Source organism: Xiphophorus maculatus, chromosome 4 (genome assembly GCF_002775205.1).
Source record: "Xiphophorus maculatus strain JP 163 A chromosome 4, X_maculatus-5.0-male, whole genome shotgun sequence".
NCBI classification, from domain to species: Eukaryota; Metazoa; Chordata; class Actinopteri; order Cyprinodontiformes; family Poeciliidae; genus Xiphophorus; species Xiphophorus maculatus.
Window position 1 is genome coordinate 5,601,200 of NC_036446.1, and position 15,088 is coordinate 5,616,287.

Below are 15,088 nucleotides of genomic sequence, written 5' to 3' on the forward strand. Positions count from 1 at the left end.
GAGAGGAAGTTGCATTTGTGAATGACAAATCAAAACATATTTGAGCTTAGCTATGGGGATTTTTCCATCTGTAACCTCGCATAATGTCAACAATTTATGCTCATTTCATGGTGATTATTCCTTATTATGGTAAGAAGTTCAACAGGTTGAACCAGAGTGCATCATGGCTGCAAGTTTCAAGCTGATATGATACTTGACTGAGATGGATGGCACAGGTCTCCCAAAGACACACTTGTTGGTAACCAAGCCAAGCTGTGGTCCAGCACAGTCATCAGAACTGGTCCACACAGCTTTTCATGCATGAGCTTCTAATTAGACCAAGTAAATGAGTGGAAGTCTTTCAGCGTGGAAATGGACTACTACAGGGTACAATACACTCTAAACTCTATTAAATCTGGAATAGAAATAATTTATCATGGTTATTGTGTGTGACCTCCACCTTTTGTAGGAGCTGCTTAATATTCTACCTGTGCTTCATGGCTTGAAATCTGCCATGTAATATTCTCTCAGTGCTCAATTTTTATTCTTAAGAAGCTCCTATGTTCACAAGATTAACCTTGAAATCTAGAACAGTACACAGAGTAAAACTGTGGAAAAAGATGATTGTATTGCCACATATTTCTACATTTTTTACCAATATCAAAAGTGGTTAATGTTACGAAATGAAAAGTGTATGCCCTACTTTGCAACACTGAGGTGAATCTGAAATAAATATGAGTAAAAACCATTCGCATTACGAGGCTGAAGATATTTAACTCACTGTCTTTAAAGCACTTCAGGTAACAGGCAACTGTGAAAACTTGAGAAAAGTGAAATACACTCTACCTAGTTAATGTTGATTATCAATTTTAAAAACACCTGTGCAAACACAAAGGTTGTGATAGGGTGTTGGTCAAAAGCATGTATGACTTGTGTGAGAAAGATAAACACAAAAATTATGGAAATAACTTTTCATGACCCATCAATTTTGGGATTTTTTTTAACCTATTCCTACAAAATTTAAGGAAACATGCATAATAGCTGATAATGTTACCAAAGGTGGACATCCCAGTAAGATCACACCACAATCTAAATGACCTGTGGGGGAAATACATAAATAAAAACTCTGAGCATAACCTCAAAGTTTATCAGTGATGGAGTGCTTATAAAATATTTACATAACTGAACAAGAAAAAGTTAAAAATGGATTTTTGAACGGCTCTCATTCTTGGAGAGTACTTGTAAAGTTAGCTTTAAAATACAAAGAGACTGGAACAACCACAAGTGAAAAGAAGATACCCCATCGTGAGTTTTAGAGCAAGGTTGGGTGAAAAATGAAAAGGATTTAAGCAACTTATACCACCTTTAAGGAACAGTGGGGAAGAATTGATTATTTCAGTTTATTTTAGCACCATGAGACCTGGGCATCTTGCAGATATTGAATCTACACTGAACTCCTCTGTACACCAAAGTAAGAGAGTTAGACCATATGTCCGAGTGCTGAAGTTTAAGAGAAGCTAGTTCACTCAGCAGGACAGGGATCCATTGCACACCAGCAAACCTACAACAATTGGGTTAAAACAGACATCAGGGTGTCACAATGCTGCAAAGTCTTTGTTTTAATGTGACTGATGAATGCATACATGAATTTCAAGGAACCTTTCCAAAGCCACATTGTATTTCAGAAGTAGTTGAACACTGAAATGGAATTAAAGCATTTGGGTTTTTTTTCTTTTTTTTTGAATAATCCTCCGACAAATATTTTTAAACAATTTTTAAAGACAGAAATAAGGTGAACAAGTTTAGATTTATTTATTTTTTTTCTTTACTTCCGGCATGGTCAACATTACACATAAAAGCTTAAATATACACATGCAACACCACCTAAATTTGTGGCCCACAAGTCCCTTAGCAGGTTGTATCTTGATCGCTCAGTCTTTACACACATCAAGGTTTCAGCATGATCACTTCAAATCTCTTCCCATCAGAATTGGTAAATTCATTGATTGGTTTCCCATCCAAAGCCTGATAGTAGCATTATCAAAAATGTTCAGCATGGCACTCCTCTTGTTTCCATCCACACTTTTCATTATAGTACTAATACTGTAATCTGTTCTTGTGCCTTGCTTGAACTCAGTTGGGACTTTGGTAGTCACTGGTTTATAACCTGTGCTGTTTTCCCCCAAATGTTTGACTGCATCTTTACAAAAATGTAGGAGGCAGAATGAAATGAATGGGAAGGTGTTTTGTTGTGAGCACAACAAGCTCCAAACAAAAGCAGAAAAAATGCCTTTCACCAATAGCTGAAGCAGCATGGTCGCTGACATCATATCACTCCCACATCTCCCTCGCTTGATTTTAGCCACACCCGCTCTTTTCCATTACCAAGTCAGTCTGTGTCCCTGTGTTATTTAAAGCCAGAGATCCTCCCTCTCTCGCCAAGCCACTGTGTTGCATCTGTCTGCCACGCTACTTGTGCGTCGGTGTGTGTGTTTGTGTGCGTGTAGAGGGGGAGTGTGAAAGTGCGCTAAAAAACCCAGGCAGCCAGTGGGAGAGCTAGAGAGCGGAGAGAGACACAGGGGAAAGGCAAAAAGCATCTGAGAAGGGAGCAGGAACGGGAGTGTGAGACAGCTATGAAATTCATCCAGGCTATTTGCTTACTGCTTCTCTTTCCAGCTTTGACCCTCAACAGCAGGTAAGATACAGAATAAGTGCTTTATTTATTTTTGTTTGTTTCAGTCTTGAGCTGGTGGAGACTCGGAAACAAACACAGAAATGGTTCAAAGCACGCCTTTAGAAAATCTTGATCACTAACCTGAGTGTCCGTTTAGTCTTGCCATTTTTTAAATCGTTATGTTTTCCTGGAAAAGGCTTTCTGTGTGCTAAGCATGTTGGATGCTGAAAGACTTTGAAGGAGGAAGGCAGGGCTTATCTGTTCAACTGGGCTGTTATCTTTCTCAGTTCGGGGCAGACTGAGAGACAGTTGTCCTTTTGTGTGGGTGATTCATTGGATTTTCCTCCTGTGATCCATCCAGTATAGCGGTGACATCGCTTATTAATGGGCGACTTTTTGCTGCTTTGTGGTGAGGGTGGAAGTTAAAGTGACGGGAAGTGTGCGAGAAAGGGACAAGGCTACTTGTGTTGCAGCGCATGATAAAGAAGCAGGTGCCTGTGCGTGTTTTTCTGTACTTATCTGCAATATCAGGTGCTGGAAATGGAGCAACGGGAGGCATGGGGAAGAGAAATGAAGTACAGATAAGCACATGAGCCGAGGAAGTTTTAATGATTAGTTGAACCATTGATAAAAATCCGCGGATTTCTCTGTCAGTGCTCGACACCGCTGTCTTAATGAGAGCTGCGCGAAGAAACCGAGGCTTTGACAATTACAGGAAGGCATGCGTTCTGAAACTTGTTCTTTTTTATTTTCAACTCAATTCATTTAAACATTTTTGGGTTAGATCTTATTTTAAAACACAGTTAGAGATCAATGGCTTTGAAGTCGAGAGTTCCTGCTGTAGAATTTACCCGAATGGAAAAACATCCTCATTGTTCCTGATCGATGTTAAATACAATGAAAGACATAAAACAAAAGAACTATTCTCTGCGCATCATGAGTTACAGCGTGGAGAAAAGCAAGGTTATATATGATATATATGTCCATATACCTTTTGGGGTTCACTGATGATTTATGAGTCACATAACTACAGGCTGCATTGAAGTGTTAACCTCTATCTGTTTGCATTCTACAAATTAAGCACCCACAACTACTCCTTTAAAAGACAAAAATGCGTATGTAACCTGCAGGGGTAATTGTTCAAAACATGCAGTTTTCTCCTACTATTATGAGATGATTCGCCCACATTAAAGCTTTTGTCTCGTTTTGAATAATTAAAACACACTTTGTCTCTCAGGCCTTGATTGTAAATACTGTGTGCTATCATCATCTTTCGAGGTACTAATTGGAGAGGGAGGCATTACGCTGGTAATTTGGTCGGTCAGCACAGATTGTTTGTTACCTCTTGAGGGAGGATGTCATGAAAAGTAATTACCAGACCACACAGATATAATCAGTGTTTTATTACGTAGTTTGTTTCCTAACTCAACATAAAAAAAAAATAAAAAAATCAGTGCAGAGTTCTGAATGTTTGCTAAAGGCGTAGTATCCAGGTAATTTAATTTCTTAGTATTGAGTTCTTGAAATTTATTTATTTTAAACAAAGAAATAAATTACAAAGTGTCAGGTAATAAAGAGATTAGCACTGCCACAATTGCTTTTTTGTATTATTTTATGGAAGCACATGATATGGACAGATAATTGTTCAGTGCACCCTGAAAGTATTTACAGCACTTTACTTTTCCCCCAATTTTGTTATGTTACTGCCTCATTCCAAATTGTATTAAATTAATCGTTTCCCTCAAGATTGTATAGACCAGGGGTGTCAAACTCCAGTCCTCGAGGGCCGCTGTCCTGCAACTTTTAGATGTGCCTCTGCTGCACCACACCTGAATAGAATAATTAGGTCATTAGCAAGGCTCTGGAGAACTGATCTACACAAGGAGGAGGTAATTAAGTCATTTCATTTCAGTGTTTTGTAGCTGTGGCACATCTAAAAACTGCAGGACTGCGGCCCTCGAGGACTGGAGTTTGACACCTGTGGTATAGACAAAAACCCCACTATGACAATGTAGAAAAAAGTTTTTGAATTTTACAAATTTATTGAAGCACATTTTAGGTAGGTATTCACAGTCTTTGCAATGAAGCTCAAAACTGAGCTGCTTCTAATTACCCTTCAGATGTTTTAACAGCTTAAATAAGAGTCCACCTGTGGTACATTGAGTTTATCTAACTTGATAATGAAAGGCACACACTTTTCTACGAGAAACAAAATGTTCTTGTTAGATTAGTCAAGGTGTAAATGTCAGGCGTCCTGCTTAGAGGAACAGTGAAGTATGGTGGTAGTTTGGAGGAATACTGTAAAAAATAATGTAAAAACTGCCTGATGATATATATGCTAAGCTTGTGGCATCATATTTAAAAACACTTGAGACTGTAATTACATCTACAGGTGGATCAGCAAGGCACTGAGCAAAGGGTGTGACTACTTGCATAAATGTGATTAGATTTTTTATTTTTAATAAATTTGTAAAAATCTTGAAAAAAACATTTTCCCATTGTCATAGTGGTGTATTTGTATGTAGAAGGATGCAGCATAAAATGTGACAAAATACAAGCGCTGGTGAATACTTTCCGGATACGCTGTACAAATATCTGTCCATGTTATGTGCTTCCATAAAAACAGGATCTGTAGCGCAGCAGAGAGAAGGGGAGAGGGTGTAAGCAGCACATACATGAGCTTTACTAACAGTGTTAAGACCTTCCTTCTGGCTCTGATTGGTGTATTTCTGTAGATCGCAGAAGGACCACAGGGAGGAAGCAGAATAGCCTGACTTTTTCCACAAATTATGTGTCTCAAATTATTTCATCAGGACATTTTATCAAATATATAAAAGCATCTTCATAAAAGTTTCTTAATGCAGGTTCAAAATTGAATTTGTTTGTGAAATTTTGCCTGCTTGAGTCAAGTGCAGTTGAAATATAGCCTGACTGTATAAAGAAACACCAAAGCCCACTCTTGCAGCATAGACGATAGTTTATGGTTTAAAAGTAATGCTTGTACGTGAGAGCATAGAAAATCAATGGACAGATTCTGCCATTGATAATATTGTCATATTACCATATGATCTATATTGTCATTTTTAATTAAATTATCAGCACAGATGAACTGACATAAGTTTTAAATTTTAAGTCCACTTTAAGCTCTCTTATTGTAATATTGCACTTATTGATATGCACATTGAAATATTAGATATATTATGAATCACGAGATTCTTTTATTAGCCATCTGAACTGAAGAAATGTCCCACTCTGGAGTTTGATTAACTCCAGAGTGGGACATTCTGGAGTGGGACATTGATATGCCAACTGTCATTGGCATATCAATGCCAATGACAGTTGGCATTGATATGATGTATTGTTCAGCAAACTGATTATCATATCAAGTCTTGGTAGAAACAAAATTGAAAGTAGTCTATCCTGACAGATTTCTGTCTGAAGACTTCGGCAGACAGAAATCTGTGTGTTTCTTGTTTTTCAGGGTATTAATTAAATTCTTAAGACTGAATTTGTTTGTGATCTAAAAGATAACTAAAGCCTTTCTTGTGCTGATTGTTTTCTCAGGCACCTGCCATGTGTTTTGTTCTCACTCTGTGGGTCATGGACCCAAACCATGCTCATTATCTGTGACATCCTTATGTTTTGCTGTAATGGTATTACAGAGGACAAACTTGACTGAGAGGTGTTTCTGCGGCAGGGAAATGATTTGTAGCTTCAGTCCTCTAGTCTTTAGATTGCTTTTTTACGCTCGTCTTGATTTACAGTCATTTTATCTGCAGCACGTAAGACAATCCATGTTGTATGTCGCAGTCAACCTTCATTGTTTGACCTGATAACATTGCCTGAAGGGATGACAATTATTGAAAACAGAATCTAAAGATATATGGCAGAATGAATTACAATGTCTGCAAGTAACATTTGAGATTTTAAAATTTAGACCTAGCATTTATTCTTATTTATTTTTTACTGATAAAATTGTCAATTCATTTTATCTCTAAAATGAATGCTCACTTATAATATTGACAACTTATGATGCATAAGTCGTCATAAATGTCTTGTTTTCTTTTTTTTTTTTACTCATTCTTGCTTGCTTTAATATCTGACTTGTGGAGTGAGGTGGTTACACAGGCCATGCGTATGTGGTGAATAGCCATGTGTCTGCAGTAATTAATTTGTGCTTAGACTAAAGACAAGGCTGCATCGACATGAGCCCCCTGAGATATGACCGTCCACTGTTTGGTAAGGATTGGGAGGCTAAAACAACAACTCTGCTCTTTTGCTTTTTTCCCCCTCTCTCACCTTTAGGATCAAACAGGTCCTCCTTTTTACACTTTCAAATATTCCCTTTAAGGTATTTCTTGTAACATATTTGACACATTGACTTGACACACTTTTGATGTCTGTTAGCTTAGCAGACTCTTCTTGGAAATGGTGATTTCTGGTTGGATCCTTGGAAAGTTAAATATTTATGAATGTTTTGGACAGCAATTAAAAAGACTTCTATTACACAATTCAATCAGGTTGCTTTAGTAATTTATAATTCTCTGTACATATGTCTGTTTGTATGCACTTGTGTAGCAAGCAAATTTCTCCAATGTTACTTCTTTGTGCAGGATTCATAGAGAATGTCTTTGTGTATAATGCCTTAAACACCAGGCTGAAAACACAAACAACAGCAGCTTTGAGGAACTGTGAGCTTTCTTGATACTAATACTGAGACTGAGTTTGCAAATTGCATACATCAAATGTGACAGAACATGATTAGCAGTACTTATAAAATGAAAACTAGCCAACATTTTCTTTCTGGGTAGATTTTCCATTTACCTAAGTAAGAACAGATTACAGGGATCAATTTATTTAGATTATATTAAATTGAAAAGTCTGTAACCTTGAAAAGACTTTGAACTCAGCATCTAACTTTGTATTAAAATGAAATGAAGGTCCTCCTGGACTTTAGCTCATTCTCAAAACCTGACCTCTGTAGAAGTTTCACAGCAACTGCAAAGGTGGCAGTGATTGACGCAGGTTTGCAACTCCACACTTTGATTTGCCTTGTTTCAACTCAGCCATCGGATTCTTAGGAAAGTACAGAAGAAGTACTTGGAGAGCTAAACTATGTCTGTTATGAATTTAGTGTCAGAGCACAGTGACATTTCTAGTTCAAGTCAGCAACTTATCCTGCTGTTTATCTCAGTTTGGATTGAAAGCGGGTGAGCTCCATCATCTAAACAAATTCATATATTTTTATATATTCGTGTAAACATTTGTGCATGTCAAAGAACGGCAGGCTGGTGGAAAATGGGTAAAGTGTCAAAAGTGACTAAAAAATGTGGGAGAATGGCCATTTGCTTTATCACAGAGAAACTTTTCTGATGTATAACTGAGTGTGACTTGACTCATGCATCATAGTATGTTTGTGTGTATCAAAGTGATTTATACATACCAATTTACTGCATCCCAATTTTACTATATCATCAGACAGGGTCTATTGCACAGCCACAATCAGAAAAACACAACCTTCAGGAGTGGGGTCATCAAGATGAGACAAAATTATATTTGTTCAGGCTGGGAATGACCTCTGCTCAAATCAGGTAGAGAATGATAATTAAAATTCAAAGGACAAGGCGTAATGGTCACACCATGGCAACCACACCACCTCATGACAGTAATGAAGTGGGCCACAATAAACAGAACCTTGGGTGGCTCCAACAAATGAGAAAGTAATTAAAAGGGCCAAGATCAGTGCTGGGTGAAAAGTAGCCATGTGTTTTATATTCAAGGCCACATAGTAGATTATGTGTTCTGTGAAGACTTTGGAAATTGAAACTGTACAACATAGATTACATTTACTGTAACACTTGGCTAGCACCGTTGTCAATGCTGATACAAGCAGAAGTGGACAATGATGTGAGTGTCCTTATTGAAAATAAAACATGTGAATGAACCTTATTCACTCTTTTTCCAGTCTTTATTGAATTTGCCTGCAATGACTTTTTAAATCCAGCAGATATCACTGCAAGTGATACAGCAGCACAGTTTCAACACATTGTTGACATTTTGGAAAATGTGCCATACAGCCAATGAGGCTTCATCTGCCCATCACTAGAACCACTTTGTCATAGTGTTCTTTTGAAATTTTTCTTCGAGACCAAATCACTTTGAAGTTTAAGTTGTGAATGTCCAAATTCATCATTTCGCAACAGCTTAAGTCTACATTATTTGTTTTTTATCACAAGCTGTTTGAAGTCTATGTAAAAATATGCCCAGGAGTTTTCAATCTACATATATATATATATATATATATATATATATATATATATATATATATATATATATATATATATATATATATTATTTATTTATTTTGTGTAAGTGTACATCCTTTTTCCAAATAGGATCCTAGATAAAACCAAAAAAACTTGGATTGTTTCTCAGTCCCAGTATGTCTTGACATTTATTCAGTAATTATTTGGATAACTATTGAAAGGAATGTAAGTTGCTCTTTCAACGATATTACAATGTTCTGTGTGTTGGATTATGATTTGGGAAAGTGCTCTCTAACACATTGGTCCAAAATCTCCCAAAAGTGCTGACTTAGGTTAATAATGTAATTGCCATAGCCAATGATTTACATCCATTCAATACACTTTAAGCCATTAAATTACTGCTCCTGCCCACTAAATTGGGGGCATCACTGTCACAGAGAAGACAAACCCCATCAGGATAGAAATGCTTCATAAGAGGATAAAGGTGATCATTTAGACAAATGTAAGTACTAATTTTCTGTGACCTGTTCCTGTACAGGACATGACTAGATGACCTTACAGTCAGGGTTCATGTATTCAAGCTGCTCTCTTTATGATCAACACTCATGGACTTGACCACTCAGGAATATAGAGGAGCATGGTTCATCTGACCATATGACTTTTTCTAGATCTCTTGAGACCATTGCCTGGGGTTTTTGTACCACTGAACTTTCAAAAGTGCATCCGTTTTTGTAGCGAGGGGTTTAAGCACTGCAACACGTTTTTTTTTTTTTATCCCTCCAGGTATTTGTCGACATATTGTGCTTGCTCTCTGACTGACCATGTTCTGCTTCAATTTTCCATTCGCCAGAGTTCTCCTTATGCTTTTCCTTTTATACTATAGAGAGATACAAGAAGCATTGTTATCTGAAGTGTGCTTTGCACCTAGTCTAGTGGCATAATTTAAAATCAAACCATACAAGCCCTACGTCCGTCATATTAGTCATATAGATCGTGTTTTCTTGACATCTTAAAACAAACTTTTTAGGGTAATGTGCATGTTTCATAGATGCAATTTAAATGTTAACAATTGAGCTATATATTCAGCTTTCTAAACACATATTTATTCCATGTATTGATTTATAAAATGCTTTCAAATATTCAAACAGGCAGACCAAAGCACTTAAAAGAATAACATTTGCTATTGATTATTTCAATTAAAACGTAAACAGTTTTAGGTGGAAAAGCACTGAGACTTTGGAACAGCAGAATAAAAAGCACCCAAGCATATATTAGACATATTACAATATTCATCTAACTTAGTAATTTAGTAACATTTTAGTCAGAAACAAAATAAAAATAAATAATTCTTCTTTCCTTTTTAATAAAATAAAAAGAGACATTTGCTGGGTATTAAATTAATACAAGGTACATAAAAAGCACTATGGTGATTTAGTTAATAATTGTGAGGCTATGTATGTTTTATTAATTCTTCTTTAAAATTTGTCCAATTAAAAATCGCATGCCTGCTTGAGATATATTTTGCTTCTTTAAAGCTGACTGAAGTGTTATAAAGTACTGCCCTATGTAATGTGAGGCTGTTTTAATCACAGCTCTCATATGTAGTTTTGAAGTCTTCACACAGTTCTCATATAAATTCAAGGCATATATAAGTTTCTTTCCTTTTTGAAAGTTAAATTCAGATATCTTTAAAGCAAGCTAGAACAGCATATAGCAGTGCAATATTTAATCTTTAGAAATGAAACTCTAAGTAGTTTTTCTCTTGAGAAATTGATTCCAGATAAGCAAGGGAAAAAATCATTCATGTGAAATGAAACTTTGCATTATCACAAAATGTAATTCACATTAAAGATGTGTGGCTCAGAAAACTTTTTTTTTTAAACTTTTAAATTTTAAGCATCTTTGAAAGACAATATACTGCTGCCTGTGTATGTATTTACATATTTAGCTGGGCTTAAAGATACTTAAATAACAATGAAACTCTTCCCTATTCACACCCACCTTAAAATACACCTGACCTTTCATTTATAACATTTCACACAGTCTATACAAAATGAGGAGATTGCAAAAGGTGGTTGTTAAAGAAAGATAGAAAAAACATGCAAACACAACCAGACAGGAATGACAGAAAAACGACAACGACAGAAATTGCTTTAATGGCAAATTAAAAAGGCCAGTGATTTTATGATTTTTCAGTCATGTAGATTTTTGGATATATAATTAGTAAAACTGTGGCATATTTAAGGTTCAAACTCTTAACTCTTGCAAACTAAAATCTGTATTTATTGATGTTAAGAGTGTCACATAAATGTGCATATGATTCTGCATCAATGACTTTTGTTACAGGTTTGAATACTTTGAGTTTGGCAGTTTATGGAGATCTTACTTTTTAGTTTTTATTCTATATTGTTCACTTTTGCCATTTGATGCACTGCCACAGAAATATTGATCAAGTTGTGGAAGCTATATGAGTCTTAATCGCTGCATCCTCGAGAACTTGATTTGTCAGCACAGATATTAGTCACAGCTGTAATTGGCAGACGGCTAATTACTCAGTCCTTGTAAACATGTTGCTTGTGTTGTTTAAGTGATGAGTTGTTAGTAGCCCAGGCTTTTTGTTTTACAGTGAAATGCAAGATGTATAAGCATAATAAACAAACGCTGTGCTGCATTCTTTGTCATGGTAACTTTGCATATAAAATGTCAGTATTCATTGTGGGGATTGTTGTAGAATAGCTTTGCTGCTCCTCAGCCAAATAAGCCTGGGAGCGTGTCGTTTCTTGGTAGCACTGAGAGAGCTGTGACATTACTGCATGGGCTTGAACTAAAGTGCATGATCAATACATTTTATATTTTCAGCTTGTTTCCAGTCTGGCTACTTGCATAGGAAAAAAATGTTTTCTTTGTATTTATTTATCTGCAGAAAGTTTCAGTGGATGTTTTTGAGCAGTTATGTGCTGGACAAACACAAGGCTACTTTTGTGAAATGGAATACAAATAATACAAGGTTTTCATTTGTTTTACAAACTAAATAGGTTTGGTATGCATTTGTATTTAGCCTCTCTGAGTCAGTATTTTGTAGAACCACTTCTCATAACAGCAGGTCTTTTGGGGTATGTCTCGCCCAGATCTGTACATGTTTTCACTCATTTTTTGTAAAACTTGTCTAAGCTTAAGCTCAGACTTTTTGTATTGCCAGAAATTGTGAAATTATTGATATTCAGTTCTTACCACAGTTTCCTAATTAGATTTAGGGTTCAGCTTTGACTGAGCCATTCAACACATACTTTAAATTTGCTTTTAACCATTTATTGTAAACCTTTCCATTTTTGTTCTTTTAAGACTTTTGCAGCTTCTTACAGATCCTCTTCCAGGACAGGCCTGTGTTTTTCTCTATCTACCATTCCATCAGCTCTGACAGGCGCTAACACTGGTAAAGAAAAGTATTTCCATAGCAGAATACTGCACCAGTCATGTTTTAACATGGTATTGGTGTGTTCATGTCACATGTTCATAATTTTTTTATGAAAGTCAAAAATAGATATGCCAATGTGGTTGCAATGTGACCTAGTACGAAAAAGCTAGAGATTTGAATACTATTGAAAGCTACCTGTTGAATTTTAATCTTCAAATACAGTAAGCTAGAATAAATTATCAAAACAAAATACATGCAGAATATAAATATCATCTTAATAGCAAAACTTCAATTGCAAGTAATATTAAGGAAACACATCAAACATTTGAATTAATTTGTATTCATGCTTGCACACCAAGATACTGCCCTTCACAGTGTGATCCCCCACATCCCTTCAGTGGGTTTTTTGTTAGCGCCATTGGTTGTGCAAGACCAGATTAACTATGCAGCAGTTATAAAGGTAGAAATCATTTTTAATCACATTACTCATCCCGGTTTTCCTGAGGTTTCATGGGATTCTTTTCTTAATCAGGGAATACTTGAACAATAATTAAGCTGAATCACCAATCTGCATTTTCTCTGATTTCATCCTTTTCCATAGTGTAATGGCCCATAACTGGTTGAGTACAGATTGAAGTGGAATCCTCAGAAGCATGATTACTGGAACATTGGAGATATCAGAGAATATAGATGATTAGTTTTGAAGTCATCCTAACCCTAACCCATTGTTCAGTTATTTTCATTCCCTGATCTTTTCACTTAGGCTTCAGTTTCTTCTAGTAGTAAATATTTTTATGTTTTTCTTTTATTCACCAAGTTGGAATTTCATGTAAGATCTACATGTATGTACATGTACATACATGTAGATAAGATCTACATACATGTCTTTTTAACCAGCAGAGATGAATGCTTTTGCAATTAAATGTTTTTCATATTCACAGAAAATGTTCAAATGAGCTTGAACCTTTGCAGTATGTGAAAATGTATAAACACCTTAATTATAATAACTATGTAATATAATTCTATAAATGTAACGTATCTATTCCAGCTGAAGCACTGGGCACCATGCCAGCGACACCTGTGCATAAAAATGCTGCTTTAGTTAAATATCTGTGATACAATTTCAGGTTCACAAGCTCTATTGATATTCTCTTTTTTCTTTTTTTGAGAGAAAAACCTGTATATAGTACAGAATTATTTCACACAGTACAATACAAAATATATACCTTGTTTGAAAGAACATATTGTATACAAGCAGGTAAAAGCAAACTCTTTTTGTTAAAAACTGTTTAAAAAAATACCACTCTTCTTTTTTTCCCAATGCTAAACATTTTTTTCTGTATTTATTCGCCACTCTCTTCTCTTCTCAATGCTTAACTTTAAAGGTTACAGGATGTTGAATAATCCTTGATGTAGAACAGTTAGTTCCATTGAAACTGTCTGTTCATCCTTCTTAATAAAGCACTTGTACACTGTGCAACACTGGTATTGGGTCGTACAAAAACCTGCACGTTGACGAGTAACGTCAACTCAAATAAAAGGTTTCAGTCAAAACCATATGTCATTTGATTCTAACCTTGATATTTCTCTCTAAAGTCTCTCTAAAGTACGGGAGATGCTTTTACCCTGTCAGTAGGTAGATGTTAAAGATTTCATATGCAGTTATTCACTTAAAATGTTACTTGCTTAAGATTGGTTTTCTAGCTAACTGCTAAGTGGTGGCTGGTCACACAAAATGACAACAAACAATCCTGATTTTGTGATATGGGAATCCACAATGAATAAGTAATAAGTTAATCCCTCCTACCTCCTAAAAGTGGTAGGAGGGATTAACTTATTACTTATTCATTGTGGATTCCCATCTGAATCCCGCTGTAGGAATTACTCCTGAAAGAGGTATTTGTTTTGGTCAGTCAGCTATTAGATATGTCTTTGCTTTGTGCAGTTTAATTGTTGTGGGTCATTCTAAGTTCTGTTGGGAGAACTGTTATTAATAGGTTTTAGCATTTAGAAACAGTGCAAATTTTAAATTTGGTGCAGCACAAGGCTGTGCAGATACAATGTCTTTGATTAATTGAGGCCTGATCAGTGCTGAACGTACACACATTGGATGGAAGTCTTAGCTGCCAGAATTTGTTTGTTTTTAAAACTCTTTTCAGCTTTTCGTTCTATTTCACAAAACACCTGTTATCTGGGATCCGTCTACCTAATTACTCCACTTTACCTAAGTAAAAAAGAAAATTTTTGTACTGCACGCTGGCATATTGCACATTCTAATACTGTGTCTGGCAGATTTGTGCTGTCAGTGTTCAAGGAGAAGCCAAATAAGCAGATGTTCATAAGATGAAATTGATTTCTAAAGACACAACATAAAGCTGCCAAACTGCTTCTGTGTTTTTCATTTCCTGTCTTTTATTAACCCCTCTGCATTTCCTCTCTGCTAAGTAAACTGTACAGTATATCAAATTAAGCTTCCATGTACCATTTTTCAAGAAACATATCTGCTTCTTTGGGTGAAGGATACATAAATCTGAATCCTTTATCGGGCACCAGTACACCTCCTCAAAGACGCCTGTGTGGATTCTGTTATTGTTATCTAATCATTTCCTGAGCATATTCTGGTGTCAGGATCCATCTTGGGTGACAAGCGCCGGTTCCATGTGAGTCCCCAATCTCCCTGTTGTTCCACTGTTTTGCCATGACACCTAACTGATAAGTGTGTTGTTCAGTGTGTGCCTAAGAAGGGATGAGTTT

At 36.0% G+C, this 15,088-nt stretch overlaps 1 protein-coding gene across 1 annotated transcript in view; it reads left to right on the plus strand.

Annotated features, from left to right (window-relative positions):
* The first annotated feature begins 2,383 nt into the window (after positions 1-2,383).
* luzp2 (leucine zipper protein 2) overlaps positions 2,384-15,088 on the plus strand; it is a 175,045-nt gene continuing 162,340 nt past the window's right edge. Inside the window, exon 1 of the mRNA XM_023332965.1 lies at positions 2,384-2,674. Coding sequence (XP_023188733.1) covers positions 2,613-2,674 — 62 coding nt within the window. The 5' untranslated portion in view covers positions 2,384-2,612. The remainder of the gene's footprint in view (positions 2,675-15,088) is intronic.